Genomic DNA, 24,390 nt, shown 5'->3' with positions numbered 1-24,390 from the left:
CTCTAAGTGGCTGGTGGTCACTGCTGTCCAATCACGTTGAAAGTGCTTACAGTTGATTAGATTGGATAGAAGATAGGCAGATGCCTTAATAAGGCTGCCATCGAGGAGATGTCTATGTTGCTGCTTGATGCACGCTTGTCTTTTCTGCTGCCTGTGGCAAATGAATGCTCGAAATTGTCTGTTTTATCAAATGTTGAGTGTAAGAACACTTGAGACAAGATGATGCACATCTTGCGTCATTATTTATGCCAATGAGCGTATGTTACATCAAACACCTAATTGTCGCACAATAATGATTCTACTGTACATATTTCTCCTGTGAACAATTCAGTAATATCCAGTGTATTTCCAGCACAGTCATATTTCATGTAATAGATGCACAATGGGGTGGTGGTTCATAAATCATGTAATAGAGTAAGAGCTAATGAAACTCTATCAGTTAGTGTTTCTCACTTTATGCCAAAGATTTATACTGTTTAAATATCCTCGTCATGCAGATATAACCTGTGTTGTACATATGGTTGATGGATAAACAATTTACCGCACAATTAACACAATTCATCAGTAAACCTTTTACTATGAGTCAATTTTTGTTGAATACTCCTGAGAGCCTGAAAAAAGCCTGAGTCTAAAGTGTATTATTTCATTTAATTAGGTTTGTGTGTAATTTTTCTCTGTCACCTCCCTTTACATTGTATTTTGTAATCTGCATGTTTGTTACTTTGTATTGCTGTTAAACCATGTCCGTGCCGTGGTTACAGGTTTCTATACATCTCCCTCTACCTCTATCAGTGCATACATACAGTATATCTGTACTGTGGTCCTCTGTAGCTCAGCTGGTAGAGCACGGCGCTTGTAACGCCAAGGTAGTGGGTTTGATCCCCGGGACCACCCATACACAAAAAAAATGTATGCACGCATGACTGTAAGTCGCTTTGGATAAAAGCGTCTGCTAAATGGCAGATTATTTATTATTATTATATTAATGCATACGGACATCGAACCCCCCCCCTTCCCCTCCCCCATGGCTATAAGCCCACCGTGTTTGCGCTGTGAGCCACGCTATTCGTAATTCGATAATCAGGAGGAAATGAAAAGACAAACCACTGGGTTTTTCAAACCAAATCAAGCCTGGAGAAAAAGCCAGCTTTTCAACAACAACAATTATTTACAACAGAACTACATGCGCTCTCTGAAATTAATAAAGACAGGTTGCTCACCTTATCATTGGCATAGTCCTGAATAAATATGACTAATGCATGTTGGAATAACTTAAGAGGCATGTCAAATATGCATGCAGACAAACATCTTGTGAGTAGAATTTATTAACGGTATCACATTTATATTATGTGCAATAATGTTATAGCAACACATTCAAAGTAAATATATTTGCATGTTAAATATCAATATTAATAAATAATATGTGATTCTTAAGCAGACCTGGGTTTAAATACTGTTTATGGTATTTAATTTACTTTAAAAGACATTTGGAAGTGAGTATTTAGATATGTTTTATTTGAAAAGACAAGTAATTGAATATTGGAATTGATTCGGGCCACATTATTTGGAAATACTCCATTACACAGAAAATAAGTATTTAAATAATCACATACAGAGAACCCAGGTCTGAAAAGCATACATATCATAACATCACAATTGTTCACAGACAATTTTACCTGGCACAGTCAACATGACATTCTTTCAATATTGTTGTGATTATATTACATGCTGTGGGTATTTATCACACAGACACACAGCAGAACCATTGGAGGATCCCGTTCCAATTTCCCAAACATTGCAAATCCACAGTAATTAGGAGGTGGGCGTAGTATCACATTGCATTTGTGGCAGAGAGGTAGGTCCAATATATGATGAAGAATTTCAAACACAAATGCATTTTCCATTGTACAAACCATTTTTCAAGTCATCATAAGAAGAGAGAACTCTGGTAGAATAACACAAATCAATTTCCATGATGGTGAAAAATGGACAGACAATAGAAAATAGTTGTAGATTCAGCCATTGAATTTGCTCAGTGGTTACAGACACCGATCCCTTTTCCATTGAGGCACCTGTTGACTAATCACTTGAGATCAGTGTATTAGGACATATCACTAATAAACAGATAGATTTTAACATTAGCATACTGAAATTATGTAAATTAAAACTGCTTTCCTGATTGGGAGGATTAAGAGGAACAGATACATTTGGATTGAGGATGTTAATGTGGGTTTAATCCAATAATTATCATGATCCCTTGATAAGTGTAATTCAATGTTTGATTAATCATGTTCAGAAAGCACACTCTTTATTAGAGTTTATTCATTTACATGTTAAATGAAGCTATGCTGTGCATGGAATTATGAAAGTTTACAAAATATAACCACACAATATATATATATATATTTTTTTTACAGCAATCATGTTGCAGCATTTGCAGTTCAACATACTGGGACACGTTTTACTTAACAAAACAGCAAACATTTGTGTCACATTGAGCATCTGAAGATAAACATTCAAACATAGCACAGGAAATGGCATTATCAAAGTGATCTCATGAACAAATTCAAATGGCATTTATCATCTTACTGTCCTGCAATAGTGGTGTACAGGTTTCCATCAACATTTGGTAAACCTCGGTTTAATTTCCATTTCCTGTGGCCCCTTTCTGCTTTGGCACTTCTATCCACTTTCAGGCAGATGTTTGCGGGAAATAATTACTTACAATGACATTATGATTTTTGTTGAAATTACTCGAGGAGGGTGGTCACTTGTGTTGCGAAGCAGAGGATCACTGGTTCGAGCCCAGTATGGGGTAGTTGGATAGTAGAGGAGGTTAAGAAGCACACTGACCCCCGTTACACATAGATTTCCTGTCGTGGGAGCAACTACCTGCTCTTTGGGTTTGCAGTTTGGACAGCATGCGTCACAGACAGTATAGATATATGTAAACTCTGTAAAGTGAAACATGTATCAGATTGACACAACAAAACATGAAAAATTGAACATTGTGGATACGGGAATTACAAAAAATACAAGACAGATTTGTTGACAACATGTCTGTATACATTCAGTTCATGGGTGATCATCTCATCAGCAGTGATATGTAGCATTGTGGGGAATGTATAAACAAGGCAGCTTCAAACAAAGCATTTTCTGTTTAGCACACAGGCATGACCTTTTCATAATAGTCCACCTTGTAAAGCTTTGCATGTATCTTTTTTTGGTGTCACTCCCACCACTTACACGTCATCAGGTGACGTCCTAAACCTACAGAGTGACCTCCTGCCTGTTGCCATGTCCGTTGATGACAGTAGGGGTGGTCTTCTTGATGGAGGTCATTCTTATGGCCGAGGTGCTCTGCAGGTAGCTGGTATTGCGCTCGTGGTGGGGCTTCCTCTTGCATTGGAGTGAGCTGTTGAAGTGCCTGCGGAAGCTCTCGCTCAGCAGGTAGAGGGCAAACGGGTTGACACAGGAGCTGGAGAAACTTAGCATGCGGGCTAGCAGGGTGATGATGAGGTGCGACAGGGAGGAGTCGATCTGACGGTAGTTGAAGGAGCGGTACATGTACAAGACATGGTTGGGGAACCAGCAGAGAGCGAAGAGGCCCACGAAAACCAGAACAATTTTGGCCAGCCGTTTTCTCGTCTCCATCTTGGAAAAATAAAGAAAAGAGATATGTAGTGTTTGAAAATACATGATGATATTCAACATAAAACCCTGTCAATCTTCCAGAAGGATTACAGAGTACAAAATACAGAAGGCCTCCCTCCAAAAGGTTTAGAGAGTACATAAGACCTACAAAATACAATTTGTCCAAATCACTCTCTTCTGTATTTTGCACAGGCTAAAAGTAATATGGCTATTGTCCTTCAGTTTCAATACAGTATCTACCAGAGACACCAAACAAGTATGAACAAACACACAAGCAAGAGCCACCAGTACTCCCTTAGATTGCCCTTCAGTCAGCTCTCTAAGGCCTTCCCACACTGTACATAGGATTTAGTATTTTACAATTATTACATGTCACACTGTGCAATGTTACCAAATTAAAATCTTGATATCAACCTGGCCAGATTGTACTATGTGCTTCTGTTTTCTCTTCACATTCTGCGATTGGCTTGCGAGGCTACGTCAGCCGACGAAGGCTACCTACACTGCAGAGGTGTAGGTCTGTTTGATCTCTGCATGAGTCATCACCAGCAGTGCAAGTCTCCCTCTATATATTAGTGTGCACATTATTATGTGCAGAAACATCAAAAGAGACGGAGGCGCAGAATATAGACTGCAAATGGTTGGGCAGACGTGGACAGTATGCACTTTCTATTCTACAGAGTGAATTGGAAGTAATATAACATGTTTAAATAAAGTTATAGCCCATAGTTAGCATGCTAGATACTTGGCATTTCATTCCAGCCTTTATCTTTTTGGCTTGTGTCATGGTAGGACACAGAGGTAGGTAATAATGAAAAGGCAGCTGCATTCTCTCCACAGCTCCACCAATCTGACTTCCATCACCTCTGTCCGCACCGTGCGTGTTGTTTGTTGTTCCTTTCCTATTTGCCATCATTATTTTGGTATCACATGCTGAGTGCTCATTGGCCATTGGCAGTATTCCTTGCCCAATCGCGTCGTAGCACTGCTCATACTACAAGATGCACCACCAAAATTTCGGACATGTCCGAAAGTATCGGGAAATCCGACCGGGGTCTGGAGAACGGAACAGCAATCATCTGTGAGTCCTTGACCCGCTCAAACTACAAGAGTCCCGATGTGATGATCCTAGCCCAAGTTCATAGGATTTCACTCCGATCTGGAAAATTCTTCGGGGATGGCAAAAACGTGGCAAATTCGTGTAGCGTATGCCCTGAGTGTCAACAATATCATTACTGTCATAACCTTTCATCGTACAGTTGAAGTCGGAAGTTTACATACACCTTAGCCAAATAAATTTTAACTCAGTTTTTCACAATTCCTGACATTTAATCCTAGTAAAAATCCCTGTTTTAGGTCAGTTAGGATCACCACTTTATTTTAAGAATGTGAAATGTCAGAATAATAGTAGAGAGAATGATTTATTTCAGCTTTTATTTATTTCATCACATTCCCAGTGGGTCAGAAGTTTACATCCACTCAATTAGTATTTGGTAGCATTGCCTTTAAATTGTTTAACTTGGGTCAAACCTTTCGGGTAGCCTTCCACAAGCTTCCCACAATAGGTTGGGTAAATTTTGGCTCATTCCTCCTGACAGAGCTGGTGTAACTGAGTCAGGTTTGTAGGCCAACTTGCTTGCACATGCTTTTTCAGTTCTGCCCATACATTTTCTATAAGATTGAGGTCAGGGCTTTGTGATGGTCACTCCAATACCTTGACTTTGTGTCACGGTTTACTAAGCCAGAACCCAGAAGCAGACCAGGACAAGGTACGTTGAGACAAAGGTGAGTGTTTATTTAATAGATTCCCGAGTGAGGCTGAATAATCCAGGGAACAGAGCGGGTGGCGTGGATGGGTTGTTGAGGATGCAGTGGTTGGTCCGGTAATGGCTCGGCAGCCGCCGACCATCAGGCAGAGGTTGGGAGAAGGTTCCGGGTGAGAGACTGCAGATAGAAACAAACGGAGGTAAGTACACGGCAAGCCAACAAGGTGCAAAACAACAAAACTAACACTAGTAGCTCAGAGACTGATACGCTGACAAACATACTGTTCATGGCTAACGATCCGGCAGGAACTGGATGTTAGGCCAGAGCCTAAGAAGGGTGATGATCAGGACCAGGTGTGCAGATTGCTGATGGGATGCAGGTGCGGAAATCAAGAGCGCTCCCCGGAGCGTTCCCGAACCCTCGGGAAACTGGAGATCACGAACAGAAACACTAGTCACCAGACAGGACCCGACTCAGACTGCCGGGATCGTTACAGTACCCCCCTCCGACGAACGCCACCGGGCGGACTCCCGGAGCGCCAGGATGGAGGCGGTAGAAGTCACTGATGAGGTCAGCATCTAGGACCTGTCGCCGCGGAATCCAACTCCTCTCTTCAGGGCCATACCCCTCCCAGTCCACGAGATACTGGAAACCCCGGCCCCGCCGTCTGGAATCCATGATGCGACGCACCGTGTAGGCAGGACCACCTCCGATCATCCGAGGAGGAGGAGGAGGAGGCGGAGGAGGCAACAGAGGACTGAGGAAGACAGGCTTGAGGCAGGAGACATGAAAGGTGGGATGGACTCTGAGCGTCCTCGGTAGTTTGAGTCGAACTGCCACTGGATTGATCACCTTCTCCACCACAAACGGACCAATGAACTTCGGTAACAACTTCCTAGACTCAGTCCGTAACGGAAGATCCCGTGTGGCCAACCAAACCCTATCTCCGATGGTATAGGTGGGAGCGGGGATCCGGCGACGATCGCCTGGAGCTGATACCGGTCCGAACCTCTAAGGAGTGCCTTTCTGGCCCGATGCCAGGTCCGGTGGCAACGACGAATATGGGCCTGAACAGAAGGCACTGAGAGCTCCTTCTCCTGAGAAGGGAACAGGGGAGGTTGGTAGCCATACAGGCACTGGAAGGAGACATCCCAGTGGCAGATGTAGGGAGAGTGTTGTGGGCATACTCAACCCAAGGCAACTGAGAGACCCAGGAGGTGGGGTTGGAAGAGACCAGACAGCGTAGCGTGGATTCCATCTTCTGGTTGGCTCTCTCCGCCTGACCATTGGATTGGGGGTGAAAACCAGATGTGAGACTGACTGTAGCTCCAATGGCCAAACAGAAGGACTTCCAGACAGCAGAGGTAAACTGAGGGCCACGGTCGGAAACGATATCACTGGGCAACCCGTGGACCCTGAAAACCTCCCTAACCAGGATCTCGGACGTCTCCGAGGCAGAGGGAAGCTTGGCAATTGGCACAAAGTGGGCGAACTTGCTGAATCTGTCCACGATAGTCAGAACGACCGTGTTCCCCTCAGAAGCGGGCAACCCAGTGACGAAGTCCAGGGCCAGATGCGACCATGGATGCCGGGGAATAGGAAGGGGGTGAAGTAGTCCAGAGCTGGGCCGATTGGTACTCTTATTCTGCGCACACACTGGACAGGCAGCAACAAAACCCCGAGTATCCTCGGCCATGGCAGGCCACCAAAAACGTCTGCGAAGAAACGCCATTGTCCGAGCCACGCCAGGGTGACAAGCCATCTTGCTGGCGTGGGACCATTTGAGGACAGCAGGACGAACCGACTCAGGCACAAACAACCGACCGGGTGGACCGTTACCGGGACCGGGCTGAGTCCGAAGGCCGCCAGCACCTCCTCCTCAATCCTCCACATAACTGCTCCCACGACGCAGTTCCGGGGGAGAATTGTCTCGGTCTTGGACCCACTCTCCTCCGTCTTGGAGAACATCCGGACAAGGCGTCCGCCTTGCCGTTCTTAGATCCAGGTCGGAACGTCAGGGAAAACTTGAATCGTCCGAAAAACAACGCCCACCTGGCCTGACGGGGAGTTGAGGCGTTTAGCCGATTGCACGTAAGCAAGATTCTTGTGGTCAGTCCAGACAATAAACGGTTGCTCCGCCCCCTCCAACCAGTGGCGCCACTCCTCCAAGGCAAGTTTCACCGCGAGAAGCTCCCGGTTACCCACATCGTAATTCCTCTCCGCAGGCGAAAGGCGACGAGAGTAGTAGGCGCAGGGATGGAGTTTACTGTCCGTGGAGCATCGCTGCGACAGGATGGCGCCAACTCCCACATCAGACGCGTCCACTTCAAACGACGAACTGACGGGCCGTGTCCGGTTGAGAGAGAATCGGTGCGTTGGTGAATCGCCTCTTCAAATCCAGAAACGCTCGATCCGCCTCCGGATTCCACTTGAAGGTCCTGATACTGGAAGTCAAGGCAGTTAACGGAGCGGCCACACGGCTGTAATCCCGGATGAATCTGCGGTAGAAATTCGCAAACCCCAAAAATCTCTGGAGCTGCAATCTCGTACCGGGCTGGGCCCATTCCAGAACCGCTCTAACCTTCTCCTGGTCCATCCTAATCTCTCCCCTGGAGATGATGTACCCGAGAAAGGATGTCGTGTGGGCGTGAAACTCGCACTTCTCGGCCTTCACGAACAGGCGATTCTCCAACAATCGCTGCAGAACCTGCCGGACATGCTGGACGTGGTCGGAAGGTTCCTTCGAGAAGATCAGAATGTCATCCAGGTAAACAAACACAAAGAGACCGATCATATCTCTCAGGACGTCGTTCACCATACTCTGGAATACCGCTGGAGCATTGGTCAGTCCAAACGGCATCACCTGATACTCGAAGTGACCCATCGGTGTATTGAAACCCGTCAACCACTCGTCCCCCTCTCTGATCCGGACCATGTGATACGCATTGCGTAGGTCTAGCTTGGTGAATACCGTAGCACCCTGTAAGGAGTCGAAGGCAGAACTCATCAAGGGCAGGGGATACTTGTTCTTGACCGTGATGGCATTCAACCCCCGATAATCAATACACGGTCGAAGAGAACCATCCTTCTTACCCACAAAGAAGAATCCTGCCCCCCAGGGGTGATGACGAGGGACGAACGAGACCAGCCGCTAGGGACTCCTTGATGTAGGTCTCCAACGCCTCACGTTCAGGTCGGGAGATACTGTATAACCTTCCCTTGGGGTAGACAGCTCCCGGGAACAGGTTGATGGCACAATCATATGGTCGGTGGGGAGGGAGTGACAGAGCCTTCTGCTTACTGAAAACTTCCCCCAAATCGTGATATGTCTCGGGAACCAGGGACAAATCTGGGGGTTTAGCCTCAATCACCTGACTGGGAACCGAATGGGGGCAGGCAGTCTTGAGACAGTTAGCATGACAATCAAGGCTCCAACTCGTTACCTTGCCCGTCACCCAATCGAACGTGGGATTGTGTTCCTTCAGCCAGGGGTATCCAAGGACCAGAGGAACATGGGACGACGGCAGAATGAAGAATGAAATCATCTCCGAATGATTCCCCGACAACCGCATCTTAACCGGTTCAGTCCTCATCGTGATACGTGCCAGACTACTGCCGTTCAGAGTGGTCGCTTCAATGGCTTCCGGCAATTGCTCCTTGGAAAGCCCCAGCTGTTCCACCAACTCGGCATCAAGAAAGCTTCCATCGGCACCTGAATCGATAAAAGCGTTAATCGCTAAGCTTTGATTCCTGTTCACAAGGGTAGCCGGGAAACGGGGTCTGACAGAGGTACTGAGAGGTTGAAACTGGCTCGCTAAAAGTCCTCCCAACTTTAGCGAGCCGGGCAGTTTGACGACCGCCGGGAACAAGTGGAGATGTAATGTCCCGAGCGACCACAGTAGAGGCAGCAGTTGGTCTTACGTCTATGTTGACGCTCCTCCTTGGTTAACCCGTGCCGCCCCACTTGCATGGGTTCAGAATCGGGAGAGAGGTCCTCTCCACTAATCCTTTGTGGTGGAGAATGATCGACGTGTTCTGGTCCACCACCCGACCCGACTGGGAACTGAGAAGCTGATCGATTGGACGGTCCCCATTTTTTCTCTCTCCTTCGCTCTCGGACTCGATTATCCACCCGAATAGACAAGGCTACCAAGCTGTCCAGGTCACTAGGCTCCGGATAGGAGATCAACTCATCCTTGAGCTGCTCCGACAGACCCTGGTAAAAGGCCGCTTGCAGAGACTCCTCGTTCCACCCACTCTCCACAGCCAACGTCTTGAACTCGATCACGAAGTCGGCCACGCTGCGAGTTCCTTGGTGAAGAGAAAACAGGCGCCTAGCTGCGTCCCTCCCTCGGACGGAATGGTCGAAGAGCTTCCTCATCTCGGCCGTGAACCCCTGGTATGAAGCCATGCAGGGATCCTGTCGTTCCCAAACGGCTGAAGCCCACTCCAGCGCTCGACCACGCAGCAACTCAATCACAAAGGCTATCCTAGCCTTGTCTGTGGCATAAGAGTAGGGCTGTAGATCGAACACTAATCCACACTGCATAAGGAAGGAACGGCATCTTCCCAGCTCCCCCTCATATTTATCCGGCGTCGGAACCTTGGGCTCACGGAGGGACACAACTTCAGAAGCGGCAGGCGAGATGGGTGAAACCGGTAGTGGATCCTCCACCGGACACTTGCGTTGGTTCTGGACCTCCGTCAGACCGGTAGAAAGGTTCCGAACTGACAACGCGATCTCCTGTAGTACCGTGCTATGATGGCCCAACATCTTCTCCTGCTGGGTAATGGCATGGCGAACAGAGTCCAGGTCCGCTGGGTTCATTACTGGCCGGATCGTTCTGTCACGGTTTACTAAGCCAGAACCCAGAAGCAGACCAGGACAAGGTACGTTGAGACAAAGGTGAGTGTTTATTTAATAGATTCCCGAGTGAGGCTGAATAATCCAGGGAACAGAGCGGGTGGCGTGGATGGGTTGTTGAGGATGCAGTGGTTGGTCCGGTAATGGCTCGGCAGCCGCCGACCATCAGGCAGAGGTTGGGAGAAGGTTCCGGGTGAGAGACTGCAGATAGAAACAAACGGAGGTAAGTACACGGCAAGCCAACAAGGTGCAAAACAACAAAACTAACACTAGTAGCTCAGAGACTGATACGCTGACAAACATACTGTTCATGGCTAACGATCCGGCAGGAACTGGATGTTAGGCCAGAGCCTAAGAAGGGTGATGATCAGGACCAGGTGTGCAGATTGCTGATGGGATGCAGGTGCGGAAATCAAGAGCGCTCCCCGGAGCGTTCCCGAACCCTCGGGAAACTGGAGATCACGAACAGAAACACTAGTCACCAGACAGGACCCGACTCAGACTGCCGGGATCGTTACACTTTGTTGTCCTTAAGCCATTTTGGCACAACTTTGGAAGTATGCTTGGGGTCATTGTCCATTTGGAAGACCCATTTGCGACCAAGTTTTAACTTCCTGACTGATGTCTTGAGATGTTGCTTCAATATATCCACATAATTTTCCTTCCTCATGATGCCATCTATTTTGCCATCTATTTTGCCACCCTCCTGCAGCAAAGCACCCCCACAGCATGATGCTGCCACCCCCGTGCTTCACGGTTGGGAATTAAACACCTATATGCCTCAAATGGTTATGGATTGAGAACCAGTTGAAGGGTTAATACAGAGCAGAGACATTTATGTGTTTTTCATAAACTCCTTGCAGCTGGTCTGGGTATGTCAATGACATGTGATGGAGATACAACTCCTCGTGATGGCTGTGTGGAGATTGGAGTAACAATGGAACTAGTGTTATCATTTGTTTGTGCTTATGACCTTATGACATGACACATAGCCACATGCACATAATCTCAAGGGCCAGGGAGGATGGTAAATGATAAATGCTTAAATGTATGTGGTTGAGAATGGGTTATGGATGACATGTTTAAACCATGTTTAAGTATTAATTGATATGTTTTATAATGTGTTATGAAATGATAAAGGTAAAACAGAATGAACATGATTGATACTTTGTACTCCAGATGCATGCCTGGATAGTGAATATAGTCAATACAGAGTGTGATTGTTCTTTAACGTACGTATGTACATAATTTTTTGAGTCATGCCACTAACAAGATTCAGAGGCCCCACTTAGAGAAGCGCAAGTAGCCCTCGTGAGTAGCCAACATGTGATACTGAAAGATGTTATTCATTCACATAGGGAGGAGTTGTATCAGTGTGACTATGCATTTGTGTCTGTATAAAAGGAGCGTTCCAGTTCAGGGCAAGCAGTTGTTCCATGGAGCAAGCTCGGCTTTGTTATGCAAATAATAAAAGTCTAAATTCACAAGTTCCAGTCTCTTGAGAAATATTTTTAAGTTGACTACTTTTTGAGTCAAATATTTCTACGACATATTTGGCTAGCTTTGCCAGGAGTTGACAACAGGGGCCAGAGACGGTGTACATCTGCAGTTGTGAAACGGCTTGGACGGACCATACAAACAAAAGCGGCCGCTTTTAACAGGTAAGCCAAGTTCTTACTTATATAGTATAAACGTTTGTGTGGTCCGATCCGGGGCACGGTATCAGCTGCAGAAATACCAAGTAGGTCTCTCCAAATTTAAGAACCAGAAAATTAGAGACTAGGAGCTTTTGAATTTAAGAATACATGTCGATGTCACTCTGTTGTTCGTCTGAACCGTCTGTTCAATTGATTTGATTCATTTGATTCATTTGATTCATCCTGCTGATCGCTTTGTCTGGGTCATTTCGGCACGGGCGGTTGTCCATCTGGTTGAGCGATCAGACAATAACATGTTAAGTCCTGCGAATACCGCTATAAATGTGTCGAGGAAGTGTATCGTTTATAGGCTGCTTAGGTAGGCAGAAATCCTGTGTAATACCGCTTATTTTTCTGTGTCGAGGAAGTGTATCAGAAAAAATAGGGTAGAATTTACAGGTCGCTTAGGAAAGCGTAGTAGAAGTCCAGGTGTGTCGAGGAAGTGTATCACCTAGGGGGCTAAATAAATAGAAATCCTGTATAAAACTGTTTTCTTGTGTCGAGGAAGTGTATCAAGAGGGGGTTAAGTTTACAGGTAACTTAGAAAAGTGTGTGAAAGAGTGAGAGTGCAAGTGATTGTGAAAATCTCTGTCCTTGGTGGAGAAGGGTTGACGCACCTTTCCTGGACCGTTACTTAAGTGTAACCTGGTAGGAAGGACGCACCCGGTCTCACACCAGGAGAGAAAGAGTGAATGGTGTGTGGATGCTCATAGGGGTAGGAACACACATATAGCTGAGTGATTTAAAGCTAAGATAAAACACTAGCAAAGGGAAGATTTATGAGGTGTCCACACAAAGGAAAAGTGGACATCAGAAGACATTGTTTTATTATTACATAAAAAATATATAGCTGAGTGATTTAAAGCTAAGATAAAACACTAGCAAGGGGAAGATTTATGAGGTGTCCACACAAAGGAAAAGTGGACATCAGAAGACATTGTTTTATTATTACATAAAAAATATATAGCTGAGTGATTTAAAGCTAAGATAAAACACTAGCAAGGGGAAGATTAATGAGGTGTCCACACAAAGGAAAAGTGGACATCAGAAGACATTGTTTTATTATTGTCACGAACAGAAGAGGACCCAAGAGCGCAAGTTCAAATTCAGAGTTCTTTATTCAAGGTTACAGGCGGGAAGAGGAGTCCCAGGGGTGTCAGGGGTCTTTCAGGGTCCTCCTGTGGGTACCTGTGCTCCGGGGGTCACCAAATGTCCGGGGTGTCCAGTCCAAGTGCTTAGTGTGTGTGTTCCCCAGTGATGGAGCGGCGTATCGGGCTGAGGGTGGTGAAAACGTCTGGGCACGCTCATCTGGTGGTCGGAGACCTGGGGGAACACACACACACAACAGCAATATGAATGGCAGGCAGAAGTACAGATCAGGGCTGGGCAAATATCGTGGTGAGAGACAGAAGGCAGAAACGAGTTACCGGAGGGGCTGAAGATCGGAGAGTAGTCGAGGTCCAGAAGGCAGGTTGGGATAGACGGGGCAGTAGAACAAGGAGGCAGTCAAGAAAGGATCGGTATCACAAACAGGAGTCAGAGCGCAGACAGGCAGGATACTGGTCCGGGGTTTGAAGACGATCTGACAGGGCTTGGCTGAAAAACAGGGCTTGATATACTGGGAGAGGTAGTGGGGAAATGCAGTTCAGCTGGCAGAGTAATTAGAACAGAGTGAGGCAAGGTGAGGATGGTGAGTGGGAAATGCAGTGCAGCTGGCCAGGTAACAAGAGCAGAGCAGGGCAGGTGGAGCTAGTTAGGCTGAGTAGAGAGAGGGAGGTGAGCAGAGTGGAAGATAATTGAATGCAATTAATGTTGCTACCAGGGAGAGAGAGTGCTCATGACAGGACCCCCCTCCAAGGGACGGCCCCAGAAGTCCCAAGAACAACATCATGCCGGGAGGGTGGAGGGGAGCAGGCGGCGGGTCAGAACTCCTCCGAGCGGTCCGAGTGAATCTCCTCATCCTCAGAAGGAGCTGGAGGGTCACGGTCGGGAGACAGGACAGGCACTGAGACAGGAGCAGGGGCGGGCCGGACGGCTAGGAACCCCTCTTGGACGGCCCCCTACGGATTGCAGGCTGATCAGGATGTAGTCGGTGGAAGTCAGTGATAAGGGTCCGGTCCACTATCCTCCTGGCCGGGATCCAGGTCCTCTCCTCTGGACCATATCCCTCCCAATCAACGAGGTACTGGAGACCCCCTACCCCTTCGCCTAGAGCGGAGCAGCCGCCGGACGGTGAAGACAGGACCGCCATCTACGAGGCGCGGAGGAGGTGGCGCCGGAGCTGCAGGGACCAGGGGACTTTCATGGACCGGCTTGACCTTGGAGACGTGGAAGGTGGGGTGGACCCGCATGGAAGCGGGCAACTGAAGTCGGACCGCCGTTGGACTGATGACTTTCTGCACAGGAAAAGGACCAATGAAGCGAGGGGCCAGCTTCGTGATACAACCCGCAGCGGCAGATCCCGGGCAGACAGCCAGACCTTCTGACCAACCCGGTAAGTAGGTGCTAGTCCTCCGTCGGTTGGCACCGACGGCGTAGCTGGTTCCAGACTTCAGGAGCACAGTGCGAGCCTGGGCCCAAGTGCGGCGGCAGCGGCGGGCATACGCAAGAGCAGACGGACAGGTGGCATCCGCCTCCTGGCTGGCAAACAGTGGAGGTTGATACCCGTAGACACACTGAAAGGGGGAGAGCCCGGTGGAGGAACTGGTGAGTGAATTATGGGCATATTCCACCCAGAGCAGGTGTTGAGCCCAGGCCCGGGGATTTTGGGAAGCCACACACCTCAGTGCCTTCTCCAGCTCCTGGTTCATGCGTTCAGTCTGGCCGTTTGACTGCGGGTGGAATCCAGACGATAGGCTGGCGGTGGCCCCAAGGAGATGACAGAACTCCTTCCAAAAGGTTGCTGAGAATTGCGGGCCCCGGTCTGACACTATATCCTGGGGTAGGCCATGGATACGAAACACATGTTCCAGGACCACCTGGGAGGTCTCTTTAGCAGAGGGTAGTTTGGGAAGGGGGCACGAAGTGGGTCATCTTACTAAAGCGGTCAACAATGGTAAGGATGACTGTGTGTCCGTCAGAGGGCGGAAGGCCCGTAACAAAGTCCAGTGAAACGTGGGACCAGGGCCTCTTGGGTATGAGTAGGGGTTGCAGCAACCCAGCAGGAGGCTGGTTGGGAGTCTTGTTTCGATTACAAGTGGGACAAGCTCGGATGAATTCTCGGACATCCCGTCTCATCCCCCGCCACCAGAACCGCTGGCGGACCAGATGAAGGGTGCGAGTGATGCCGGGATGACAGGCCAGACGGGATTCGTGCCCCCACTGAATCACAGGTGACCTGAGATTTGCTGGAACAAACAGACGGTTGGGGGCGCTGGTGCTTGGACCTGGCTGGTCCCGAAGAGCCTCCATGACCTGCTTCTCGATCTCCCAGGTGAGGGCCGCTACGACCAAGTGGCTGGGAAGAATGGGAGCTGTCATGGCGGTGGTCTCGTCCTTCTGAAACATCCGGGAAAGAGCATCAGGTTTGATGTTGCGAGATCCCGGGCGGTAGGAGAGCGTGAAATTGAAGCGCGTAAAGAACAGAGACCACCGCTGTTGACGGGAGTTCAGCCTCCTGGCTGTTTGGATATACTCCAGGTTCTTGTGGTCTGTCCACACTACGAATGGTTCCTTTGACCCCTCTAACCAGTGCCGCCATTCTTCAAGGGCGAGCTTGACAGCCAACAGCTCGCGGTTCCCAATGTCGTAGTTGCATTCGGCAGGGGTTAGCCGACGGGAGTAGAAGGCACAGGGGTGCATCTTGCCATCCTCAGCTGCTCTTTGAGAAAGCACTGCACCCACTCCCACGTCCGAAGCATCTACCTCCACCACAAACTGCCTTGCTGCATCTGGCATCTGGAGGATGGGAGCAGAAGTGAAACATGTCTTGAGGATATTGAAGGCCTTATCAGCAGCTGATGTCCATTGGTACGGTTGTTTAGTGCTGGTTAGCGCCGTGAGGGTGCAGCCACTGTGCTATAGTTTCTGATGAATCTCCTATAAAAGTTGGCAAAGCCCAGGAACTGTTGCAACTTCTTCCGAGACTCAGGAACTGGCCAGGAAGTGACAGCCGACACCTTCGTGAGATCCATCTGAATGCTGCCCTCGGTCACCACATACCCCAGGAATGAAACGGTCTTGGCATGGAACTCGCACTTCTCTGCCTTCACGAAAAGAGAGTTCTCCAGCAGGCGGCGCAGGACCAACCGGACGTGGTGCGTGTGTTCTGACAGAGTCTTTGAGAATATTAAAATATCGTCAAGGTACACAAATACGAACGTATTTAGCATGTCCCTGAGGATATCATTCACTAGGGCTTGAAAAACTGCTGGGGCATTGGTGAGGCCGAAGGGCATGACGAGATATTCATAGTGGCCGGTTGGTGTGTTGAACGCTGTCTTCCATTCGTCTCCCTCCCTCATCCGCACCAGATGGTAGGCATTGCGAAGGTCCAGCTTAGTGAATACAGTGGCTCCCTGCAGCAGTTCGAAGGCAGACGAAAGTAAGGGCAGTGGGTAGCGATTCTTAACCGTGATGTCGTTCAGACCCCGGTAATCTATGCATGGACGAAGAGAACCGTCCTTCTTGCCGACAAAGAAGAATCCCGCTCCTGCGGGGAAGACGACGGTCTAATTATCCCGGAGGCAAGAGAGTCATTAATGTAGTCCTCCATGGCCTCTCTTTCCGGGGCTGACAGTGAATACAGACGACCCTTGGGAGGTGCTGTGCCAGGCAGGAGATCAATCGCGCAGTCATAGGGTCTGTGTGGGGGGTAGAGATGTCGCCTTGGATTTGTTGAACACCTCTTTCAGGCTGTGGTAACAGGCCGGAACATTGGATATGTCGGAGGTAGCGCTAGATCCTTCCCGGTGAACGGGCAGGGTGGCCCCCCTTAAACAGGTCTGGTGACAACTCCTTCCCCCACTCACGGACTGTTCCTGTCTCCCAGTCGATGTGGGGGGTTGTGCTGACGGAGCCACGGGTATCCAAGAATGAGTGGTTGGCCAGGTGAGTGTAGGAGGTGAAACTGGATGGACTCCTGGTGGTTTCCTGACAGCAGGATTGTCACAGGGGCGGAGATATGAGTGACAGTGCCAAGATGATGCCCATCCAGGGCTCGTGCAGGAATGGGTTGTGTCAGTTGATGATGGTTCACGCCCAGTTGCTGTGCAAGCTCAGGGTCCATGATGTTTGCTTCGGCTCCGGAATCCACAAGGGGCGGCCAATGTATGAGTCTTGTCAGAAAGCTGAAGGCGGAGATGAAGCAGGGTCTTTCGGATGGAGGGAGACTGAAGGCTTGTTGAGCTCACCCGGATCTCCCCTACACCTGGTGAGCTGCGGCTTTTGCCGGACAAGTAGCGACACGGTGATTCTCGCCACCACAGTAGAGGCAAAGGTTGGAGCTTAGACGGCGCCCGACGCTCCTCGGGAGTCAGAGAGGCACGGCCAATCTCCATGGGCTCAGGCTGATTGAGTTGGCTATGGGACTTGACAGGCAGGGGCTGGACAGAAGCGGTATCGACCCGAGTACGGATGGCAGGTTGACTGAGACGGCCCTTCTCCCTCCTCCGGGTCTGTATACGGCGGTCAATGCGAACGGCAAGGTCAATGGCGGCATCAAGCGTTGAGGGCGGGTCATGGGAAACAAGCTCGTCCCTGATATAGTCCGGCCAGGCTATGGAGGAAGGCTTGCACCAGTGCCTCTGGGTTAAAGCGAGCTTTGACTGGCCAGGGTACGAAAGTCAATGGAGAAGTCTGCCACTGTCCGATTGCCCTGACGGATGGTGAGCAGAGCTTGTGACGCTTCGGCTGTTGGCGAGCCTAGGTCAAAGACCTTTAACATCTCCTCCTCAAAGGCACTGAAGGAGGCACAGGCTGGGGTTTGCCGGTCGAATTCCGCCGTTCCCCACAACCGAGCTCGACCGGTGAGATGTGTGATGACATACCCCACCTTGGCTCCCTCTGTTGAGAAAGTCCTGGGCTGTAGTGCAAACTGGATTCGGCAGCTGCTCAAGAATGGTCTTACTTGCTTCTGGTTGCCATCAAAACGTTCCGGGTTCCCAATCCTTGGTTCAGGAGCATGGGGATCTGGTGGCAGCACTGCCGGGCCTGCAGCATTGGGACCTCCAGCGGAGGGATGAAGGAGTATCGGTGGTACAGGAACAAAAGGACCAGGGGGGTGCAGGTGGAGTAGCCGGGCTTGAGAGTAGTTGCAGGGCTTGGGCTAGCTGTTGTTGCTGCAGTTGGAACTGTTGTTGCTGCTGGTTGAATAGCTGGAGAAGGAAGCGATGTCGCCAGCCATCCGATTTATGTCTCCCTCAGAGCGTTCCAGTCGCTGTAGGGCAGTCCTCTCTGGCTCTTCCTCCATCGTGGTCAGGGAGTGCGCTGGGTCCATGATGGTCAGATCGTTCTGTCACGAACAGAAGAGGACCCAAGAGCGCAAGTTCAAATTCAGAGTTCTTTATTCAAGGTTACAGGCGGGAAGAGGAGTCCCAGGGGGTGTCAGGGGTCTTTCAGGGTCCTCCTGTGGGTACCTGTGCTCCGGGGGTCACCAAATGTCCGGGGGTGTCCAGTCCAAGTGCTTAGTGTGTGTGTTCCCCAGTGATGGAGCGGCGTATCGGGCTGAGGGTGGTGAAACGTCTGGGCACGCTCATCTGGTGGTCGGAGACCTGGGGGAACACACACACACAACAGCAATATGAATGGCAGGCAGAAGTACAGATCAGGGCTGGGCAAATATCGTGGTGAGAGACAGAAGGCAGAAACAAGTTACCGGAGGGGCTGAAGATCGGAGAGTAGTCGAGGTCCAGAAGGCAGGTTGGGATAGACGGGGCAGTAGAACAAGGAGGCAGTCAAGAAAGGATCGGTATCACAAACAGGAGTCAGAGCGCAGACAGGCAGGATACTGGTCCGGGTTTGAAGACGATCTGACAGGGCTTGGCTGAAAAACAGGGCTTGATATACTGGGAGAGGTAGTGGGGAAATGCAGTTCAGCTGGCAGAGTAATTAGAACAGAGTGAGGCAAGGTGAGGATGGTGAGTGGGAAATGCAGTGCAGCTGGCCAGGTAACAAGAGCAGAGCAGGGCAGGTGGAGCTAGTTAGGCTGAGTAGAGAGAGGGAGGTGAGCAGAGTGGAAGATAATTGAATGCAATTAATGTTGCTACCAGGGAGAGAGAGTGCTCATGACAATTATTACATAAAAAATATAGCTGAGTGATTTAAAGCTAAGATAAAACACTAGCAAGGGGAAGATTAATGAGGTGTCCACACAAAGGAAAAGTGGACATCAGAAGATATTATTATATAAAGAGACTGTCAAATGCCCATTTAATAAATAAGTTCTGACCAAGCAATAATCAAAGAAGCACAAATAGTTTAACAATAAAAGTGAATACTAATATAAAAAGAACTAAGAAGGAGAAATAAATAAATAGGACGAATACTAAAATAGATTAAAAAGGAAGTAAAAAATATAGGCCATAAATATGAATAAAACGGCGGTAGAAATACTGAGTGCTAGGTATCCCTTAGGCAAGGAAGAAATAACGAAAACATCTGAAAAATGGGAGAAACGCACCAGGAAAATGGGCACCAAATGGCCAGAAGGAGGAACATTTGATGTCACGGTGTGTGAGGAAATAGAAACACTGATATAGAACTATAAAGCAAAAGACATAGGAAAGAAGAGAAGCGCCAAAAGAGAAAGAGAAAAATAAGTACTCAATATGTTCAAAATGGAAGGAGAAGGATTGCTAAAGAACATGCGAGAAGCCAGAAACATGTTGAGAAAAGATGATGAGAAAACAAACAAAAAGAAAGCAGATTGGTCTGTGGGACCTCCACCATATGTTGGTGGACAATATCCCCAGGTGTCCGGAGTAATATCAATAAAAGGAGAAATAGAAATGGAAGAAGAAAGACCTTTGTTTACATCCTCCCAAAGGATGGAAAAAGACTCAAAGAAAACAGAAGGAATCAAGCGAAGGGCAGAAATCAAGCCAAACAGATTGGACTGCTATGGAGAGCTGAGGGAAGCATTGGGAAGAATGAAAATGACGAAGAGAGACGATGGAGAACTCTCTGATGAAGAAATGGCAGATATTGAAGCAACAAACAAACTAATAGAGAAAGAAATGGACAGGATGAGGAGACTGTTGAGAGACAAGGAAGAAAAAGAGAGGGAGCAAAGTGAGGTAAGACAGCATACAGGCAGAGAGCTAGAGGAGGAAGAAGGAGCAGCAGCTGAAATATGGGGAGATTGCAATCAAGGTGTGAGGGAAGAAAGATTGAGGAATAGGAGAACATTGAGAAGACCTGAAAAATACAAGGGACAATATCCAATTCTAATAAAAGGTACCCAGGCTCACTATGTTCCGTGGGGATCACAGGACCTGGAAGGATTGGTTGCCCGTCTGCCAGATTTGCATGATGGGGCAGGAAAATTGATTAGGATTTTTGAGGAACAAACCATGGGGAAACTGCTGGCTGTGGGGGATCTGAAGGCACTGTTGGCGAGGGTGGTTGGAAAGGCAAAAATGGAGGATATACTGGGGAACAGTGACCTGAGGAGAGAAGTGAGTGACCCACAAGGAGATGGGATGGACTTTGATTCACACCGCCCTGAAGTCTGGCAAGAACTAAGACTGGAATACCCGGCGAGAATTGACCCCAAGTCACTGAAAGGGGGGACACTGGGAGAAACTGAGAATCCAGCTGCCTATCTACATGAACAGATGAAACGATGGAGACTGGAAACAGAACGAGATCCAGAAGGGGACCCACTGATGACAACTCTATTCCGAAACTCAATAATAGAGGCCATGCCCCAATCAGTGAGAAGCAGGCTGGAGGATGTGGTGGGACTAACCTCAAAGACACAAATAATTCTGTGACCATGTGATACATGCAGTAGAAAAACACAGAAAGGATGAACAGAGACTTATGGAGCAGGGGAGAGACATTCAGAGGAAACTGACTCAACTCCAATTGGAAGAACTGACAAACAGAGGGAAGAAGAAAATCCAGGCCCCAGTAACAGCACCTGCGAATGAAACAGGAAAGATGGCTGCAGTCACTCCAGGAGGGCCATATATGCCTCCCGCGCCACAGGCCCAAGTACAACCCACAGCACCAGTAGTGAATGTGTATGCACAACAACCCCGGCAATGGAATAATAACAATAAACAGCAAAAATGTCAGCAAAATAATCAGAAAGGAGTAAATCGGGGCCCACAAGGGCCACCTGGAACTTGCTGGGGATGCCAGCAGCCAGGGCATACCAGACGAAACTGCCCCACAAACCCCTGGCAACAACAGGGGAACAAAAACCAAAATAATTGGAAGCAAGCAGACGGCTGGCAACAAAATCAGCAGCAAATCCAAGGTCCTGTGAATCCATGGGCAGGGCCCAATCAGGGGTACTAGGGGTGCCCAGAGAATCTTACAGGGGAGGGTCAGTTTCCAGTACTAACTACACGAGCTGATCAAGAACCTATGCTGCAGGTTCAAATAGAGAACAGAGGCACACCCATGATGGTTGACACTGGAGCCACTTACACCTGTGTAAGTCCAAATTATGCTTCTCACCTCCCCATGTCTGGCAAATATGCCAAAACTATAGGATTCTCGGGACAAACGCAGTTAATTCCAATGACAGCTCCAGGTTGCCTGATAGCGGATGACAAATCCGCAACCCTTCCTATACTTGTATCAGAACACACCCCTGTCAATCTATTGGGAAGAGATGCCCTATGCAAAATGGGTATACACATTCGATGTTCCTCTGAAGGGGTAATTATAGACAGGGCAGGGTTAAACTTACAAATGGTAATGAAACAGGATACAGCAAATGTCTATTGGTTAGGGAATATTGAGACAGAAGTAGATAGGGTAGTCAGGAAATGGGGTAGGTTTATTCAGGCTCAGATACCAGAAGCAGAAAGAGGAAAGTCAGAATTTCACTGCACCATGCAATATGATCCCTATCGTGATGATCTTTTAGAGCAACTGTGGTTGTTAAATGCAAATGGGAAATCAGTACCTATAATGTCTCAGTACATAATTATAGGAAAACAAGGAGCAGCAATGGAGGTGACGGACATGGATGGCTCAGACTTTGTGGCAAAATGGTACAATGTTTCTGAAGCTGCCCCACACATTACTTTACTAGTAAACAAGGAAATGGAGGCAAAGGATTTGGGCCCCATGATGAAGCGAGCAAAAACAATTCAATGGAACAAGACAGAAAATCCACTGATTTATCACTCAAAAGATAAAGCCTTCATCAAGATACACCATACTACTACTACTACTAATAATAATGACTGGAGACCCAAGGGAAGTGGAAGTTACATCCCAACAGCTAACACAGCCAGGGGAAGCAACAGAATTTGAGGACCAGCAAAAACAGGAAATGGAGAAAAACATACCTCATGAGGTATGATCACAACATGATACAGATGTTGTGATTAGCAAGTCCTGTGTTTGTCAAAATAAAGCCAGATGTTAAGCCCCCTTGGAGGGCTCAATACCATATGAAACCTGAAGCAGTAGAGGGCATCAGTGCCACAATTGAGGGACTGATAAAAGCAGGAGTATTGATAGAAACGCAAAGTTGTTGTAACACACCTTTGTTGCCAGTTCTTAAAGCAGATGGGAAAAAGTGGAGGCTGGTACATGACTTAAGGGCCATAAATGACATAGTACAAGATTGGCCTGCTGATGTTCCAAACCCTCATACGCTACTCACCAATGTTCCCCCAGAAGCCAAGTACTTCACAGTGATTGACCTATGTGGAGCATTTTTTAGTGTGCCCATGGCGGAAGAGTGCAGACACTTGTTTGCATTTACCTACAAAGGTAAGCAATACACATATACTCGGACGCCACAGGGATCTAAGCATTCTCCTCATGTGTTTAATCAGGTGTTAAGAACAGACCTAGAAGATCTAATACTTGAAGGAACATTGATCCAGTATGTGGATGATCTGTTGATCTGCGCCCCCTCCTTGGAACAATGCCATGCTGACTCTATGAAGGTTTTAAAGCGACTGGCAGAGGGAGGACACAATGTGTCAAAAACGAAACTTCAGTACTGCCAATCTCAAGTTGAATATCTAGGAAGAACAATTGCGCATGGGACAAAGGCAATAGCACCAGGACAACTGGAAGGAATCAGCAAGGCACCGCTACCTCAAACGGTTGCTCAGATGATGACGTTCCTAGGGATGACTGGATTCAGCTCAGACTGGATAGAGGAGTATGCAGTTAAAACAGCTCCTCTGCGAGAAATCATGAAAGAAGTAAGACAACTAGGCCTTAGAGCAAGCCTGGAATGGAACAGTGATGCATTAACTGCATTTGAAACAATGAAGAAGGAAATGCAGTAAGCTCCGGCTCTAGCAGCCCCAGATTACACAAAACCATTCTTGTTATATGTGGCAAACAGATGTGATAGGTATGCAACAGCGGTACTTATGCAAGAGACATGTAGTGGAAGACGAAAACAACCTATTGCGTATTATAGTTCTAAACTAGATTCTGTTGCCCAGGGATAACCACCCTGTTATCAAGGTCTAGCTGCATTACAATATGCATATGACAAAGCGTCCACAATTACTATGGGATACCCGGTAACAATACATACACATCATAAAATAGTGGAACTAATAGAGCAAGGGAAGTTTTCCCTTACCAACGCTAGAACTTTAGAATACATGACTCTATTGACCTATCCAGATGTTTCCATTAAACGATGCAGTACAGTAAACCCAGCTGAAAGAATCCCCTTGGAGTTTGAGGGGCAAGCACATGACTGTGTAGCAGATTCATTGACATTTACTCGACTAAGGCCAGACTTAGAGTCAACCCCATTGTCAAGCCTGGGGGAAGAGTGCATAGAAGAGTATTTTGTTGATGGATCCTGTTATAAAGATCATGCGGGAAATCATGCAGGTTATGCAGTAGTGAAAAAACAAGGAGAAGATTTCAAAGAGGTGATAGCATAATACTGTCCACAGCCATGCTCAGCTTAGTTGGCTGAACTAAAAGCACTCACTGCAGCTTGCATCCTAGGAAAACGAAAAACTGTTAATATCTATACTGATTCAGCATATGCACATGGGGTGTGTCATTTATTTGGGGGGGTCTGGAAGCAGCGAGGGTTCAAGAAAAGCGATGGTACACCCATACAACACCACGAGCAGATTGTGGAATTAATAAAGGCGTTAATGTATCCCACTAAATTGCCGATAGTGAAATGTCAGGCGCATAGGAAAGGAAAAGGATATATAACCAAAGGAAACAATGCAGCTGATGAAGCTGCAAAGAAGGCATCTAGATGCACCATCCCAGTGTTAACAGCACCAA

At 48.0% G+C, this 24,390-nt stretch overlaps 1 protein-coding gene across 1 annotated transcript in view; it reads right to left on the bottom strand.

Moving 5' to 3' along the window:
- Positions 1 to 1,371: 1,371 nt before the first annotated feature.
- LOC121548916 (neuromedin-B receptor-like) overlaps positions 1,372 to 24,390 on the bottom strand; it is a 36,101-nt gene continuing 13,082 nt past the window's right edge. The window contains exon 3 of the mRNA XM_041860584.1: positions 1,372 to 3,654. Coding sequence (XP_041716518.1) covers positions 3,271 to 3,654 — 384 coding nt within the window. The 3' untranslated portion in view covers positions 1,372 to 3,270. The remainder of the gene's footprint in view (positions 3,655 to 24,390) is intronic.

Source organism: Coregonus clupeaformis, chromosome 33 (assembly GCF_020615455.1).
Source record: "Coregonus clupeaformis isolate EN_2021a chromosome 33, ASM2061545v1, whole genome shotgun sequence".
NCBI lineage: Eukaryota > Metazoa > Chordata > Actinopteri > Salmoniformes > Salmonidae > Coregonus > Coregonus clupeaformis.
The sequence above is the reverse complement of the archived record's forward strand: the minus strand, read 5'-3'. Positions and strand labels throughout refer to the sequence as shown.